At 48.8% G+C, this 18,188-nt stretch overlaps 2 protein-coding genes across 2 annotated transcripts in view; one reads left to right on the forward strand and one right to left on the reverse strand.

The window, feature by feature from the left end:
• PDAP1 (PDGFA associated protein 1) overlaps positions 1-10,376 on the forward strand; it is a 10,935-nt gene extending 559 nt beyond the window's left edge. The window contains exons 2-6 of the mRNA XM_073361892.1: positions 4,362-4,453; positions 5,099-5,206; positions 5,680-5,801; positions 7,162-7,313; positions 8,145-10,376. Of these exons, the coding sequence (XP_073217993.1) occupies positions 4,362-4,453; positions 5,099-5,206; positions 5,680-5,801; positions 7,162-7,313; positions 8,145-8,203 (533 nt within the window). The 3' untranslated portion in view covers positions 8,204-10,376. The remainder of the gene's footprint in view (positions 1-4,361; positions 4,454-5,098; positions 5,207-5,679; positions 5,802-7,161; positions 7,314-8,144) is intronic.
• Positions 10,310-18,188, reverse strand: part of ARPC1B (actin related protein 2/3 complex subunit 1B) — a 23,034-nt gene continuing 15,155 nt past the window's right edge. Inside the window, exons 3-10 of the mRNA XM_073361888.1 lie at positions 18,011-18,115; positions 16,365-16,587; positions 16,148-16,255; positions 14,913-15,119; positions 14,018-14,093; positions 13,734-13,930; positions 13,125-13,215; positions 10,310-10,646 (exon numbers count right to left, since the gene is read on the reverse strand). Coding sequence (XP_073217989.1) covers positions 10,608-10,646; positions 13,125-13,215; positions 13,734-13,930; positions 14,018-14,093; positions 14,913-15,119; positions 16,148-16,255; positions 16,365-16,587; positions 18,011-18,115 — 1,046 coding nt within the window. The 3' untranslated portion in view covers positions 10,310-10,607. The remainder of the gene's footprint in view (positions 10,647-13,124; positions 13,216-13,733; positions 13,931-14,017; positions 14,094-14,912; positions 15,120-16,147; positions 16,256-16,364; positions 16,588-18,010; positions 18,116-18,188) is intronic.

The following is an 18,188-nucleotide window of genomic DNA, read 5'->3' on the forward strand; positions in this document are numbered from 1 at the left end:
GAGAAGCATGAGGGGGGCAATAAGCCCCTGGGAACCTAGGGGTGTGTGCAAGCTGTAGGGGTACTGTGCGCAGGGAAAAAGTAGCGGGACTGGTGGCCCATAGCAGATCTAGTGCAGAGTGATGGGTTTTGTTCTGCACGGGGGAGGAGGCTGGCATTTGTTGAGCATGGAGAGTGTGATGGGTGCTGTACTGAATACATGAGGCACTGAGCTCACAAGCTAAATCGGGCACAGAATGCAGTTCCTATGTACCCAGTGTACTGGCTGATGGGGCCTGTTTCAAAGGGATGCTGATAGCATGTTGTTCTTTAAGATTCTTCTTTCAGTGGATTAATATTTGAGAGGCCTCTGGGGATATGCAGAAAGGATCTAAAGGAAGAGAAGGTGGTTACTTGCTGTGTAAGAGACAGTACAGAAGAAGACACACAGATGACTTTTAATGTATCATTTTAGAGTTTTTAGTGGCTCCAAACCCACCACCATAATAGCTTCACTCACAGCATCTTGCTGTTATGCAGCAGGTACCAGCCTGCCTGCGTGTGATACAGGAGAGCTAATGAGGGAATGAGAGGCCATCAAGTCTGAGCTGGCCACCCAGATCATTCTCTAGATGCACTAAATCTGTCCACATAATTGGCTCTGGTGTACTTTCTATGGAATCAAATTTTACTGTGTTAATGTCAATTATTATTCCCCATTCTGCCCTTCCTGTAGTCTCTGCCAATTTACTTTATTAGTGTCCATTAAGTGAGTTTGTGAATTGTTGCCAGACTGTGAGAGAATTTTTTAGGCATCAGATACAGTATTTCTCCCTCTCTCCCCCCACCCCTCCGCCCGTCTTTAATATCATGAGATTTGTTTCCCAGTTTTTTTATACAGTTTCTTTGATGTCTTGATCTAGGCCAGCCATCCTTCATACCAGTTTGTACTATATAAAACTGTTGCTAGATAAAGAAAAGGATCCAGACTTATTTGTATTGATGCTCATAATTATTTTTGTAATGAAAACTCAATTCAATTTTTCCAATTCCAAATTCATCACACAATTCTAAATATGCCCCTCAAGTTTGTCTGTGGCTTTGCAGGGTGAAACCCTGACCCCATTGAAATCAGTGGGTGTTTTGTCATATACTTCAGGGGGGTCAGGGTTTTGCCTACAGTGTTTGGTAGCAGACTTAGATTTAATCCTGTCAGAAATAATTAACAAAAACCCCAGCTGCATATGTTACAAATACATCCTGCTCCAAAAGGATCCACTCAGTGAATGCTCTTCTCTTTTCTGTAATGTGTGTGTGTAATTTTTTATCCTCTATATTCTGTAAAGAAATAAAGCTATTGAAGAAGTAGTTCCTAATGTGTTGGGGGGAGAGACCCTTTCTACTGCACAAATATGAACTTGTCTGCTAATACAGAACAAGTAGTTAAAATCTCTGTTTAAAGGCTTGTAGAAACCAGGAGTTTTCCCATGGTTTTTTTTTTTTTTTTTTTTTAACTCATAGCTCCATAAAATTCTGCTAAGCTTAAATTCACATTAATAGTGATACATATTTATTTCAGTTTATAAGAGCATCTAAAACCATGCATAGTTTAGGCTCTGTGTGCCTTTACCATAATTTAAAAATACAATCATCTGTGGGTTTCAAAGTGCTTTGCAAAGGAGGATAAGAATCATTATCCGTATTTTACAGATGGGGAAACTGAGGCACAGAGGTGAAGTGACTTGCCCAACGTAATGCAGCAGGTCAGTGGCAGAGCTAGGAATAGAACCCAGGTTGCATGACTCACAGTCCAAAGCCCCTTACAGTCCTGCCTCCTTTACCATGAGCAAAGGCCTTCCCTACGCCCTCCTTGATGAAATATCTGCATACTAATGTGGCTCAAGTCTCATCTCATTCTAGTTGATGAGATGATAGTAAAAGTATTGAGCGGTACAATACTTAATTCTTTGGTACAGGCTTGAATATAGAATGAGTAAAGCTTAGAACTAATAAGCTTTGCTCTTAATATCTATTGCTTTTGACAGCACCTAATGTGAAGACCAAAGGGTTACAGGCTAGTTTTATGTTTTGAAAAAGTACATTGAAATCTGCTGTTATAAGCTGACCTTACACATAAAGAAAACAAATGTCTGAAAATGAATCTGCCAGACAACAATAAGCCTAGTTACCCTGGTAGTATTGTAGCAGATCATTGTTTTAGATCATGTAGCCCTTCATGGTGTAGAATAACGCATAAAGTTTACATCATAGTAGTTACTTTGTACCTGTATCAGTCATGCCACACTTTTTTTTAAATAAGTAACCAATTTTGAATTGTAACTCTACTCTGGCAGCTCTAGTAAGCTGTGAGAAGAAAGGGTGGTTTAAAGGGGTAGATAAAAGTCCTTTCATGTACAGCACCATCTATCAGTGGCAGCAGACGCTCTAGTTGAAATCACAACTGAAAATCCATCACCTGCTTTTTTAAGGTGAAGTGAAGGCGGCAGGCACATATAAGTTCCTTGAGTGAATATCACCTTTCAAGGCCACTAGTGTACAGAACCTCACCTCTCATGTTAGAAAACTTAGAAATGCAGAGGTGAAGGTGGCCATCAGGCTTCCTAAGATTTATGGGGAGGTGGCTCATTGAGCTCCCTAAGATTGGCTGGGAATTCTCCCTTCAAGCCTCCTACTTTTCTCATTTCCCCCCTTCGGATCTTCTAAGAGCTGCAGGTTCAAGGCTCCCTTCCTAGAGACATATGAAAATCTGCAGTGATAAACAGGGTGAGGAAAGGGGATGGGGGGAGGAGGTATGTTGGAGCTACTGAGTTATTGAGAGCCCTCCTCATGAACAGTTGTGCCCCCCCAAGCCTTGATAGGCTCCTCAAGACGACTCCTCCCACAGTCACAGTAAGTGGCTCAGCTCTGATCAAGAAAGCAGGGGTTGCCTGCCTCTGCTGAACCAACGTACTAATGCTGGTTGCCAAACTTACAGCCAAAAAAGGGACAGTTTTTTTCATGAACGTTTTCCAATTATTCAACCAGCTCAACAAATTAGGTTAGTTAGGCACTAATGAACCTCTGCAGGGGAGCGGGGGCTCTCCCCTCATACAGGTCTCAAGAAGTGTTCCCTTGATTTCTCGCCCCTGACCCCTTCCCCCCAAGGCTACCTACTGACCTCAGGGAATAAACAGGGAGGGATAAAGAGGTCAGAGGGATGTCCCATAGCTCCTGCCAGTGGCCCTCCTGAGATCTGCAGGAGAAGAGAACCCCCCCATGAACTGTTTGGCAAAAAAATAATTGCAAAGTACTTTTAATGGTCAGATTGTACTCTGAGCTCTGTGTCTGCAGGCAGAAAGGTAGAGACTGTTTTAAAAAAGAAAGCGCAGGTCTCCAGCAGTCCTTAGATGTCTTGTGCCAAGACCATGGGAGCTGCCATTCTTCAGGAAACATTAATAGTTTCAGTGATTTCACATCAATCGATTAACGTTTGGTGGTAGGTACCGGATCTCAGCCAGGGCAATCCATCCAGGGAAGCTGATTTCATCTCTCATTTGTGTGTGTGTGTAGGGGCAGCGGGCAGCCAGGGAAAATCAGGGTTCTCGTAGAAACTCACTTACAATTGCTGTCACTCTCTAGTGTTTCTCTGGCAGCATAGTTAGAGTGCAGCGCCTTGCTGTGCAGGAAATGCAGAGTAAGGAGCAGTTATGGGATTTAAATTTGGTTGCCAACGCAGGAAGTGAATCAGAGGCAACTGTGGATGTGGATGGAAGGGGAAGGATGGTGTTATTACTCACTGTCTGAGTCCTTGGAAGCATAATTCTCCTCATCCTTCTATAGCCTGACAGAACTGGGCTGCAGTGCCTGGTGTCTGTAGTAGCTGAGGGATGAGAACAGTAGTACCTACCTTGATGAGTGGTGAGAACATACCTAGTGAACTACAGGCAAAGTTGAAATTGATCATAGCTTTTATTTGCTAACATGATGTAGATATACTTATGGAGATGATGGGCTGTGTTCTTTTCTAGTGATGCCAGGTATAAACTGGGCCCTCTCAAATACAGACCATTGGCTTAGATGGTCCAAGTGGGGCAGGCTTCCCTAGAATCTGGAGGGGGGTAAGTTAACTGCTGGGTGGTCTGAAAGTTTTTCTCTGAACACTTTTGTGGTTCAAGAACAGTTCTCTGTGTATTTATCCAAGGGCTCGAAGTGCTTGACTAAGGTCGGTGAATTATTGGGCTCCTTCTGTGTTCTTTGAGCTTTTACTGGAAGAAGAACTAGTCTGTACCTTGCACAACCACAATCAAGAGAAAATGGGGGAAAGGCTTTTGAGTTTGTGGAAACGTCTCACTAAATCAGCTACTGACTTAATTTCTCATGCAGGTAGAAAAGGAGGCCACAAAGGCCGAGCAAGACAGTACACAAGCCCTGAAGAGATTGATGCACAGCTCCAAGCAGAAAAACAAAAGGCCAGGGTATGTGTTCTCTCTGGTCACATGCTTAGCGAGATAAACTGCTACTCTTATAGTTCAGTTATTTTGCAGTTCATGAGCAAAGGCCGCTTAGAGTCAAGTATTGTAAATCATTCTGTCACCTGAATTACAATATGTGGAAAAGCTTTTATGTTGGGTTTGACAATCTGCTATTCTCCAGATTTTCTATTGATGACCTAGAGTTTTAGAGCTGGATCTAGTTTGTAGTAATGTTTGGGCAGTTTCTATCAAAATCAATGGGGTATCGAGCACTTGAAACCAAAGTCTGAATGTATCCTTTATTCTCTGCCTCTGTGGGAAGTAAAATTTGAAACATAGAATACGGTGATCAAGTTACCTAGCGATGGATATCATATTGTATATAGAAAGCAGTGGAGTCTCTTATTGAAGACCCTGTTAATGCAGGTGATGTGAATAATGGGACACATTTTGTGCCCTAAACGTATCTTGCTCTTGGATGCAATAAAAATAAAATTGATTATAGGAGACATGCCAATAATACTGACATTCTCGGCTATGTAGTTGTATCCCTTACCTGCTAATGTTTTCACTTCTTTTAAAGAGTCATTGCTAGAGGTTACAATTTCATCAGTTTACATTTTTTCTTAATCTCCTGTAAACTTACAGGAAGAGGAGGAGCAAGAAGAAGGGGGAGAAGGGGCAATAGGAGACCCCAAAAAAGAGAAGAAATCCTTAGATTCAGACGAGAGTGATGAGGATGACGAGGACTATCAGGTACCGTAACTCCCAATGCATTTAATGTAGATGAACACCCCATAGTCTCAATGTACAACCAATCTGCTAATCATTGATTTTTATTTTCCCCATGAATCTTCTGGCTCCTGAGCCCAGATTTATAAAGATGGTGGGATTTTTTAAAGTTAAACTTTGTGTGTTTCTCCTCCCAGTTAATCTTCACTCTGTTAATAATTTGTTCGTTGCCGTACACTGAAGTGGAAGAAACAGAGGTGGTAGCTTTCATGATTAACAGTGGGGTTGAAAACATATGGTAAAGTAAAATATGATGTGGCAGCAGGTATATTCCCTGGTAATAAGAATTTTTTTAGTATCTGTCTAGGTTTGGTTTCAGAGGCAGTGACCACATGAGCAAACTTTCTCCACCAGGACGCACATGACGAAGTCTCATTGAGCCTTGACAGCTACAGAACTCATTGATAACACGCATGTCCTTTGTTTCTAAACTCCAGCAAAAGCGCAAAGGCGTGGAAGGGTTGATAGACATAGAGAATCCCAATCGAGTTGTTCAGACAGCCAAAAAAGTAACTCAGCTGGATCTGGATGGACCCAAGGAGCTGTCGCGGAGAGAGCGGTAACAATCCTCCTCCTCTCTTATAGCTTGGAGATGTGTGTGTGCTGTTTGTTCCTAGAATAACGCTCTTCCCCCTGCAATGGCCAAGTCATGTAGTGCCAGTAAATCTGACCCTTTGGGAGGGAAGCTGATGTCTCAGTGAGGTCCTTTATTTATTTGAGCCCACCATCACAGTAGGTGTGAAGATAATTATCAGGATTCACTTTGGATCCCAATTTCATTGGGTAGGGCTTACATGGTTAAGTAGAGCCAGCCTATGTTGGTGGCTGCCATCCTTCGTGTGTTAACTACTTATGCTAAACAATCTGTAGTTAGCTCTGACACTCTGAGCACCTTTCCCAGACCTGAAGAAAAGCTCTATGTAAGCTTGAAAGCTCGTCTCTTTCACCAGCAGAAGTAGGTCCAATAAAAGATATTACCTGGCCCACCTTGTCATCCTAAAATCAGGCAGCTTTGCGAAATGCATTTAGATGGGCATAAATGTTTGTTCCTCTGATAATTATTAGAATGATTATTAATTATTTGTGTTAAGCATCTAGGAGCCCTAGTCATGGACCATGGCTATCTAGTTTTCCTTTCTAAAAGCCTGATGTCAATAATCAGAAATAACTGCCCCTGTGCATTAGCGCGTAGTGCCAGAAAAATACCATACTAAGGGTCACCCTGTTAATTCCTGGTATGGCGGGAGCCCTGGTATTGATGGGAGTGTGTTTTCCAGATTCCTGGGGTCAGAGTGAAGTTACTTGCCCCAGTGGACACTTAAATTTTGTTTTCAATCTTGAACTCAGTTGCCATTTCACATGTGAGTTTTTAGAGAGAAAAGTGCAAGTTTGATTCAATTCCTTCAGCTGGAGGACGGCTTGTGGGTAGGGCACTAGACTGGGAAACAGGAGGACTGTGCTCTGTTTTGACATTGTCCTGCTGTGGGATATTAGGCTAAGTCACAACTCTTTGTGCCAGAGTTTTCCCTGGCACAGTGGGAACAGAAACAATCCCTAATTCACTGGACTACTGTGAGGTACTTGGGTGTGGTGATAATGAATGTTAGAAAGAAGCCTTTATTTAGGTATTCATTATATTGAATAGCTTTTCAAGCCAGAAGCCATCTTCAGCATGGTTCTTCCCAAGCCCCAGGACTACTTTGAAAAGGATTTAAACATTATTTTGATCTTCAGCCTCCTTGAATTGCTAGATCGCTAACATGATAACTGGAGATTGAAATGACTGTATGCATTTGTGCTCCAAGATCAGAGGTCGATGCTGCTCAAGATCATGCCTTCTCTTAATCCCCTTTCTAACTCTAACGATACCTGTGTGTTAATTTGGATACCATGATGACTAGTGTATTTCATTCAAACAGAGAAGAAATAGAGAAGCAGAAAGCAAAAGAAAGATACATGAAAATGCACCTAGCTGGTAAAACAGAACAGGCAAAGGCAGATCTCGCTCGACTAGCCATCATCCGGAAACAGAGGGAAGAAGCTGCCAAAAAGAAAGAGGAGGAAAGAAAAGGTAAGGCTGTTACAATTATATTAATGGTTTCTCATTCAGTCCACCTGTAACTGCCCTCACCGACAGCCATACCACCAGGACCTGTGATCTCAGTATCACAAGCGAAGTAGGTATAGTATTCACTTCCTAACAGTGCTGTTACTGTGTGCTGTTAAACAGCTATTCTGTTCAACCCTAAAGCCAGCTGTGTTTCGTCCTCTGCTTTATGCTGATTCATAAAGTGGTAGTTTAGGTAGGCAGTGAGCAGGAAAAGTAAGGAGGGAATTGCTCTCTACACCTACAATGCTTCAGCTGAACAGCTAAAGGTTCTTTTGTACACGTTCACACCAGCAGTTCAGTGAATTCCTTGCAAACAGCGTGGATATTGTTTATCAGAATTACATATGACATTACCTAAATGGCTCAGGGAATTGGTAATGGGATATAGAGCTTTGCACCTCCAGCTTACAGGCTGACTCTTAATTCAGCTGAAATCTCTAATGAACCAAAGTGGTGATGGGGGTTTGGTCTCAGTCCATTTCGCACTGCACAGATCTCTCCACAGCTGGCATGAATGACTGAGACCAGGGTCAGAATGGACCGGAGAGATGGAATTCTCCTTTCACTCTGGATGTGGGCCCACCAGGAATTTTAGCATCTAAGGAGGGGGGTGACAGAGGGACACTTGCTAAGCTGCTATGTGTGTGGTGTGGCTAAATGGAGCTCCGTCTCCCTAGGGCCACTGAGACAGCACCAATTCCCCACATGCATCTGGAAACATTGACAAGTCTCTCTCTCTCTCTCTCTCTCTCTTTTTTTTTTTTTCCCTCCCCCACCCCCCCATTCCCACAGCAAAAGATGACGCGTCTGTGGCAGGCAAAAGACTGCAATCACTATCCCTTAACAAATAAGCACAGGACATGCAGGAGGAAGAATTCCAGGGAACTGTGCCTGGTGCCTGCCAGGAACTCTGCCATGTTGCATACCATGTAGGGTGTACTGCAACATCGAAGTCAAATTCACCTCCAAGAGACACTGACCGTGTGTTTGTCTTCATCTTGGCACAGAATTCCATTTTGGGTTGGGGGGGCAGCTGCTATCTTCGGGGCAGAACCGTGCTGAACAGCAGTTCTCTGTGTAACAGTTTGGAAACCTGAATGTTTTTGCTGTTTTTAGGACTAAGAACACATTAGGGGCAGGGTGGGGGAGCAAGGTGGGAGGGGAAATGCTTCATATGTTAGATTGCAAAACCTAGATTTTCTGTCAGCTTGGGGGTGGGGCATGGGGTCGGCAATCTTGATGAAAACCCAAAGGTCGGGGGGGGGTGTATCGTAAGGACCCTCTTCTGCAAACAAACAGCTGATGAAATGGAGCTGCAGAATGTTGTAAGAATAGTCTGGAAGCCTAACTTCATGGCTGTTTTTCTGCAGTGCTGTTAATTCCCATTTTCACCCTCCACCCCCACCCTTTTCCCTCCTTTTTTCTCTCCTCTGACTAGGGATAGTGTCAGTTTTTAACCACATCATCCTTTGTTTAAAGCAAAGCCTTCATTGATTGTACCAACATCCAGATAAAAAGAAAAACTCAATAAATTTAAAAAAAAAAAAAAACAACCCAAACGTGTATATTTGGCTGATTAAAATTTAAATTATCGTAAACGCTTTGCTCTTGTCTTTTGTGCATGTCAGCATGAAACTTCATGGGCACCGGGTGTGCTTCTGCGGGGTTTCCAGTTACAACAACTTGTGGGAGATGCCCAGTGCCTGTGAGCTATGATGGTGACTTGCTATTTCATGTCTCAGTTTTGCTGTGCTTTCCTGGCATTTTGTGCCGCTTGCACTGTCAAAATGGAGCCAATAGGACAAGTCTGCTAGGAGTGTCTGGACTGTACCGACAGCTGCAGCCTGAAGGTAACGTGCTTTCCCTGCTTGGCTCTGGTGGACATCTCATTCGATCTGCTCTACACACACATATTTGGCTAGTCTAGTGGAAGGGGATAACTGTCCTCTAGCTTCTTTCAATCCATGTCCTCTTCAGTGTGGATAGAGCTAACCCTGGACTGTTACACCATTCAGAATTGGGTGGCATCAGAGTGGGGGTTAGTGTGGGGTTTCTGGAGGGAAGAAAAAGAGGGTGTATTTAGAATGGAAAGCCCTGACCTGAATGTTTGTAGGGGGAGTGTGATGTATCTGTGAAGGTTTGATCAGTGTCTGATAATCTGTCCTGCATGGAGTCTCCCATGTTAAACACCTGTCTCAAAAGTGTCTCTCAGAACCACCTGTGATCAGACACAGTGGGGATGTAAACTCCAACAATCAAAAATGCCACTCAGCTACTGGGAGAGAGTTGTCCTCTAGCTGAGCGCCAGAACATGATCCTTGGAAGTCTGTATAAATGAGCAGGAAGCAATGCAGTGACCTGGCATTGCCTGGAGAAGGAGACGTTTAGAAGTGGACATGACTGGTTAAAATCCAATGGGAACGATCTTTTTTTTCTTTTTTTTCCCCTTCCATCTTTATCCCCTTGTATCTTTAAGTGCTTTGGAAAGATAACATGCCACACACCACACAGCTTGTTATTCGCGTCTTTGAAAAGCCCCAACCTGTCTGGAAGCTGTGCTGAACTCAACCGTGAGGATGGCCCGCTGGAGGTGCAAGCTTTGGGTCATGTGTTTGCAGGTAGAGTTATGAAACCAGCACAGCAGCATTGCAGGTTGGGAAACCTGCTTGTCTTCAAGCAGACTGGGTGGGGCTGTTCATGGCTGAGGCAGGCATGAGCAGAACCCCTCCCAGCCTTTCCCAGACAAAAGCTGCTGCTGTTCTGGCAATGAAGGGTGCCAGGCGGCAGTGCAGCAATTGTTTGACACAGGAAGTGGTTATGAGGTGTGAAACAGACGCGGAGACAGCACTAGGAGACTCCCCCATGATATCTGCTACCTCGGGGAGAACTTAACAGTGACACTGACATCAATATATAGGAGAAAGAAAGCAGCCGCTTGATTTACATGAAAAAGACACTTTATTTTCTGTTTCTTTTAAGCAATTTATGACCAGCATAGGTGCACTGTTTTAAAATTTAAAAAAAGTCTTTAAAAAAAAAACGCTTTAATTTCTTTGTACTTAATTTACCTCAGCTGACAAGTCTCCCAAGTGCCTTTGAGCCCAGGCAGTTGTACCGTTGCCAGGGGAGATGTGTCTCTGCAAATATCAGTCGTCTTGATCTAAACTCAACATCTTACAGAAAAAGAAGCAAGCAGAATTGGAATAAGAGAGTGAGGCTGGCGGTGCTGCAACTGGCCTTTCCCCACAGGCTCTGTCACTTGATCTTGAGATCCTTCAGTGCAGACTCCAGGCTCTACAAGGAAAACAGCACAGATTTCTAACAAACACTTTTCTCCGAGTGTGTGAGAGCACAGTGAATGAAGAAACACGTCTGGGCAGCCTGGCCATTGCAAATTCGGGGACTGGCTCGCTCGGCCAGAGTGCAAGCACAAGCCATGGACATATGCCTGCTTCCTGCAGCAGACTCCTTGCCTCTCAACCAGCACCTCTCTAATGCAGGGCCCGCTGTACCCTCATCTCGTAAGCCTTGTCTACACATGCGAGATGCACTCCTTTAGCTGTATGGCTAGAGTTAGTGTTGCACCACCACCCCGCTACTGTGGACGCAGTCATAGCGGTATAACGGATTCCATATGGGAAGGGGACTAAGCCACATTTCTGTAGAGCATCTTCCTACCACTAAGGGTGTGATTTAGTGTGGACACACCGAAACTGCAAAAACTGGATGTAGACCAGGGATTTCAAACTCGAGTCACCACGAGGGCCACATGAGGACTAGAATGTTGGCCCAAGGGCCACATCACTGACATCTTTTCATACATAGGTACAAAAGCCCCACCCCACCCCTTCCATGAGGCCCTGCCCCTGCCCCACCTCTTCCCAGCCCCCATTCCAACCCCTTCCCAAAATACCTGCCCTGCCTCCTCCCCTGTGCGTGTGGCTCTCCGCTCCTCCCCTCTGCCTCCTGGAAAGCGCTAAGTGCTGCCAAACAGCTGTTGGGTGGCAGGAAGCACCTGGAGGTAGGCAGAGGAGCGGGGATGCGGCATGCTGGGGGGAGGGGAGCTTGGTGGCCTGCAGGAAATAACTCTTGGAGGGGGCATGGGGAGTTTGGTGGGCCGCAGGAAATAACCCCGCATGCCACGTGTTTGAGACCTCTGATGTAGACCATGGCCTGTATTTGTTTTATGCTGCGGGGGGCATAGCTAGACATTGTGTCCATCTATGTAAAAATAGAGGCTAGCATGCATTTAGCATTCCCCAACCACCCCATCTCCCCCACCCCCCCTCGCACCAAGAGGAGAAATCATGGCATGCTCTTCTGTGGTGCTTCGCATTTACAACTCTCCATTGCTCCAAAGGGCTGTTCAAGTCACCTGTCTGTCAGAGCCAGTTGGGTGTGTTCATTTCTTTTGCAGGATCCTCTAATCAGCAGGGCTAGTGTCATGTTCTAAATTTCCCTTTGATCAGGCTGAATTTTAAAAATACCATCCCAGGAATATTCCTCACGAGCCTGGAGAACTATCTGGGTAGGTCAAATCATGGACAGAGCGTCCCCGCAGAATGTTACTAGCTGTGCTGGAATGGGTGGAGTCGCACCAGATGAGAGCCAGAGGCGAGGTGGCATTCATTCTGATGCATGTCTGATCCCATTCCAAGCAGCGTTTATTACACAATGACTCAATCGTTCGTGCTCATGTGAGAGTGGCTGTGATGGGTGCAGCGCCGGCGTGGAACACTCCCTCTGGCCTGTTGAATAGCTTTTAACAGAAGAAAAGGTTGAAAAGCTGATCCATGTTGTGGGGTATGAAGGCGAGGCAATAGCCTCCTGTGACCACAGATCCTCCTGGAGCTAGCCAGTGGCAGCAGAGAATGGCACATTGGCAGGGGCAATAACAATTAGTAGCTATATGCCTGCACCAGCAAACAGCTAGCGTTCAGTGCCATCAGCTCCTAGCACTGCTTTGGGGAACCACGCGGTGGCTTTGTGAGTCTGGGTAGTGCAGTGTTAGGTAAAGGGTATGTGCTCTCAGTACCAGGACTGGCCTGCAAGCAGTGTTCGGTGCTGGGCCGTAGCTCCCAGGCATTTGGGTGTCACAGAATTGCAAATCAGTGGGATGCTGACATGAAATGGAACCTTTTGTTACAATATAACGTCTCCCGAGCACTTTCAAACAGAGAGAACCCAGCTTCCTTCTTGCTGTCTAGCCTTGTAATCAGGCAAAAGGCTTCTGCTAAGTCCTTCCGGGTAGTGTGAATTTTGTTACCTGCTGCTAATCAGCAGCCAAATGCTGCCAACAGGTGTAATAAAAGCAACGAGAAAGCGCAATCAGGGCAGAGATTAGCTTTACAAACAGCCTAATAATTGTGGTTAAACAACACGCGGCTCCCAAAGAAGTAATTTGAAATGTCTGTGGAGGTTTCCCCTGCTCTTTGGGTCTTTCATGCCAACAGTTTGAAAACAATCCCGCTAAATAAAAACGCTGCTTGTTTAAGGGCTCAGAGTTGGCCTGGGAGAGTTAGGCCAACGCCAGGTGCGTCTGAGAATCCCACCCACGGTGATTGCAGAAATGCCACTATCCGGAGCCAGCAATACGCTCGTGTAGAAGGGCTGCGGGGCCGCGTGCCGTTTTCTTTTGCAGCTGGCCGCAGTGCAGACACTGATGCTACTAGAACTGCGAGCAGGGCCTGGCCCTCAGGCTGTGATCTGAGGTGACCCAAGGAAGCCCCAAAACTTGCAAACACCTCTCCGGTCCCTGCTGGGATTGTTTACCTTGATATCCCAGATGCTCAGCCCCCCGTCCATTCCTGTGGTGCAGAACTGGGAGCACTTGGCTTTGCCACCGGCAATCACGGAAATCTGGCTGGAGAGCAGAGACAGACACTGGAAAGTCAGCTGGCATTTGGCTTCCCTGGCCTCGACATTTGATAGTCTTTCGAAGCTGGCGTGTTCGACTCAGGAGTTTATTAAGCTCTGGCGTTATTTTAACACCTACCACCTTTCCATGCCTGCCACACAGGAAGGTTGGCTCCAACAGGAGAGCTTTGCCCAAATTTCTGTATCGTGCAACCCAACTCACCACCTTCAGTTGTGAAGGCCACCAGCAGGGGCTCTCCCAGCTAACAAGGCAAGTGGGCTCCAGCAAGGGGAAGCAGGTTGTCTTGGCAGAATGGCCAGGGAGATGCTCCTGCAGTGCAAGCCTCCGCTTTTGGCCTCCTGCAGTACAAGCCTCCACTTTAGCCACTCCCATGCTATCGTGGTCAGAACTGAAGTGAGGAGGCAGCTCTGGAGTTTGGGTTTGGCAGGACTTAGCTCCATCCCTGACCCTGTCTCCAGGACTAACGTGCAGCAGGGTCTCCTGGTGCCCCACCCGCCACTTACCTGATGCTGTTCTTGTGCAGTGTTTCCAGGATGACGTTGTTGGTCTCAGTGCTGGCTTTCTTATCCAGGTTCTGGAAGCGCTCGCGAGCGGTCAGGCCACGCTGGGAGCTCTGCTTGGGGACGTCCAGCTTCCCACCAAAGGTCAGCGAGCCCTGGCTCTCATCGTAGGTGAAGAGCATCGGGTAGCAGTCGTGGCCCTGGGGAAAGACCAACAGTGTGTTCTGCTCAATGCTGCCAGACACCAGAGCAGCCACTCAGCTTCCCAGCGCGAGCCACAGACTTACCGCGGCCACCAGGCTGTTCTCGGTAATGAAGGTGACAGCTAGGAGTGGCAGAGTTTCTACAGACAATGAGGCGACGCTAGGGGGGGAGAGGAAGCCAAGAGCGGTTAGCACCTCTGAGCAGCCTTCTGGCTTCACATCATATCCTCCTTGGAACCACCAGGGAACGTAACAGGCACCCCAGATTTCCTGAGCGCGAGCAGTGAGCCAGACTGCATCCAGGTTTAGCCGGCCCTTCCTCGGGCGGAGCCCATCCTGGTCTCCAGCACCACAGGGTGAGCAATGGAAAGGGGCCAATTTAGCGGGGAGATAGAAGCGTGGTCCCCTCCTTGCCCTGGCAGCCTGGCAGGGCAGGATCTGGCTGGGTTGGTACGTGGCTGGGAGAGGGGCAGGAGATGGCGCTGGATGCAGTGTGTTGGATTCAGGCTTCGCATGCTGCCCTAGGCTATTTGCGAGTGTCCAGCTGCTGCCACTTTTTGCCCCCAGAGGTGGCTGCAGCACCAGCAGAGAAGCAAGAGAGGCTAGACCTGCAGATGGCTCAGCAATCAGCCCCGGTGCTAGCAACCCACCCTGCTCATTCCCAGACCTCTGACTACAGAGCCCCATGCCCCCTGACAGTGGATCAGCGCATGGGGCAGAGCCAGGCTTTCAGCCTTGGGTCTGAAATACCCAAACCCCGGCCGCTTCAGCTTCCAGGCTACCTGCAGCCAGTTCAGCCCTTCACCCGGCCTTAAATTGCAGTCCCACGCTCGTAAACCTCCCTGCTCTGTGCAGACAAGGGCTTCTCCCACGAGCTGGGGTTTGCCCCGCTGTGCGTCCAGCCAGCCGCACTGGAGATGCAGGTGTCCTGGCTGCAGCTGGCACATCCTGCTCAGTTAAAGAAACCAGTCCCACTTACGCCGTTTTCTTGTTGGCGTCCCAGAGGCAGACGGTGCTGTCGTGGCCGACCCACGCCACGCGGTTGCCGCTCTCAGCGAAGCAGATGCTGTGGACCCAGCCACAGCTGCTGCTCGACTCAAACATCAGCTCCCCAAAGGGCATCTTGGAGCCCCACGGTGTGGGGGACGGCCTCTCCTCCACTTCCTTAATGTAGGCCGAGAAAATCCTATGGGGAGCCGAAGCACAGATCTGGGCTGCTGGATGAATGGTGCTGGTAGCCCGAGAAGCAGCAGCGTCCAGCAGCCTGGGCCATGGCTGAGGAGTTGGGCGCCCAGGTTTGTAATCCTGGCTGGTGTGACCTTGAGCAAGTCCCTTGGCCCTCTCTGTGCCCCTGGGATGAACGGTGAGCTCCAGAGAAGAGCTGAGCATTGTTAGAACCCAGAAGGGGGAGTTTTCTCTCCTCCCCCTGCCCCCCCGACAGGCCTCACTCATTCCTGATCCAGGCCCAGCTGTGTTAAGAAGGGCCACAGGTGACGGAGCTTTTGCCAGGGAGCTGAGCCACATCACTAATGAGACACCCCCAGGGTGGGGAACAACAAAGGGGAAGGTCCCTAATGGATGCTTAAGGCAAGCACTGATACCAAGATCCCACCTGCTTTATCATCAGCCAGGGAGGCAATGCTGCCACGTGGAGACTCCCCTCACGCATCCCGGGTCCTGAATGACACTCCCAGCCCTGGAGGGCCCAGTCCTGCCTAGATCTGGCAAACCCAACCTCTCAGCTGCTGCCTGGATCTTTATTTTAGTCCCATGATCGTCCCTTGTTACTCTCACGCGAGAGGCTTTGCTGTTTGCCCAGTGGACGTTTCTGGTTCTGAAGAGCCAGCGATGGCCCTGAGCTGCACAGCTAGGATCCAATCCAGGGTCAGGGCTTCCCCAAAGCTTGGGGATCTCTGATCTAGGGCCCACTTCTAGTCAGAAATAAACAGGGGAGGAGGGTGATATCCGCTTTCCCTGAGGAAAGTGACGGGTCACAGCAAAGGGAGAGGCAGTTCTGTGCAAGCCCTAACCCCAGCGGGGTCATCATCCAAACCCCAACACGGCCCCATTTCTAACCTTGGAGCGCCAAAGAGCACGTCCGTCCAGACAGGGTGAGGGTGCCCCGCTAGAAAGCAGCCTTCCTGTTCCTTTCCAGAACCCCCTGTTCCTTACCATCCCCGGGGCTCAGTGTTTCCTCAAGGACTCTTAATTCACCTGCATTTGAAGTCACAGGCGCCGGCAGCCAGCAGAACATTATTGGGGTGCCAGTCCAGGCTGAGGACGGTCGAGCGAATGGGCTTCTTGATGTGCTTGCAAACCCACCTAGGGCACAAGACAAGCAGGTAGCATGGTGCCTGACTCAGCGGCAGGGCAGAGGCGCCCTACCCCCTTGGAGCACGGTCCTCCAGGGCTCCAAAGGGCCAGGACTCACCAGTCGTTCTCCTGCTCGAAATAGCAGATGGAGATGACCCTGGAGCCGCTGCCCACAGCAAACTTGTTCTCCTTGGGGGACCACTTCACGCAGCGGGCGGCGCGGTTGATCCTCAGGATAACCAGGGTGGGTTTCCAGACGTTGCCCTTCAGGGTCCACACGTAGGCGTTCCGGTCCGTCCCACAGGTCACGATGCGATTGCTATCGGGGGCCCAGTCGATGCCTGAAATGCAGAGAGCCGTGTGGGTAGGGCGGGGACGGGGAGTGCTGAGGGAGGGCAGCCTTTGCCGGAGGGCAGCCTAGATGATATAATGGTTCCTTCTGAAGATCTATGACTGTGCTCCCAAACTCCTTTCTCCCCAGCTCTTTGAGCCCCTCCCCAGTCACCACATTCACAGCTGGGTTTAAGGGGCCTCAGGGGTACGGGTGTTTAGGCCTGACCCAAAGCCCTGGCTCCATTACCGGCATCAGTTTACTGCCCCCTGGAAAGCTGGCGAGACAAAACCAACAAAATGGCCAGCAGGGGGCACCCTTGCCCTTTCCTTCCCCCTCTGCTGCCAGCCTCCACTTCCAAAATTCCCCTCTCCCCCGCCCTGCCCTTTTCACTCGTGCCATTTCATGTTCAGTGCTCCAGGCTGCCAAGCTGGATGTGGGGTTCCTGCTACAGAGCCACGACCTCCTAGAACGACTCAGCTAGGCAGCCTGTCAAACGACAGATCTTTGGGGGCGGGAAGCTGCAAGCGTATTCATTTTGAGGAAGTAGGATCAATCCCCTCCCGAGAAGGCCTACCAGGGGCAGGACAGGGCTGGATGCTGTTCCAGTTGGAGACTGTTGATGCCACTCCAAGCCTCTGTCTCTCCCCGTCCTTGCAGTGACAGCGTGTTGAGGTCCTGAACTCCAAGGTGCTGCCACCTGACAGTCCCTGCCCCAGATCAGCTTTAATGATGGCTTAAAGCCATCTCTCCTGTTAGCTGCAACTCCCCTCTCAATTTAAACCTTGGGGAGGTCCTTTCAGCTGCTTCTGCCCTCAGCTGGCTAACAGCAAAAGCTTAGATTTCCACTGTTCCTTTCACAAGATCCCGCACTGCTTAACAATTTATATAAATTCCTTCACTCACCCCTGAAATGCGGCCACCTCTGGGTGGAACATAGCAGCTGTTTGACAGCATACAGCAACACAACCGTTCAGTACAGGGAGTGAAGAATGAGACCAATGGGGAATTCAGCCAGTACATGAACTGTTGTGGAAAGTGCCCCGGGATCTTAATGACCCCGGGTCAGGATCTCCTCTGAAAGACAGCGCAGCGCATACGCCACAATCTCCGGCAGCACGGCTGTGTTCCATGGATGGCTCCCGTCCAAGGGCTGATCCAGCCCAACCCTGCTTAGTTAGCAAGATGACCAAGTGCAACCTGAGGGGTTCTGGCTGCAGGAGGGACAAGCTTGCAAGGCCACCCGTCCCCGTCCCCCCCATTGCAGATACACGCGCGTCCTTCTGAGCACATTGCCGAGCAGGGAGCCCTCCCAGTCGCCGGGGATCTGGCTCCTCCAGCCCCGTCGCTCGCATGCGGCTGTGTCTAGGGGCAGTGTTGCCTGGCTGCTCTCAGAGAAGGGGGACCCTTGGCCCAATGAGGCATTGTCTCACCTGTCACCTGCCCGTTGTGCTCCTTCAGCTCGTGGACCTTGTTCCACTTTTCCCCAGCTTTCTTGTAGATGTGGACCTCGTGGTTGTTGGGGCAGATGGCAAGCTCTGTGGAACAGTAACGGCGGTTACGTGACCAGCCGCCGGGGGGGGGGGGGCGCGGCAGGGGGGCGCGAGGGGT

This window comes from Lepidochelys kempii, chromosome 10 (genome assembly GCF_965140265.1).
Source record: "Lepidochelys kempii isolate rLepKem1 chromosome 10, rLepKem1.hap2, whole genome shotgun sequence".
Lineage (NCBI taxonomy): Eukaryota > Metazoa > Chordata > Testudines > Cheloniidae > Lepidochelys > Lepidochelys kempii.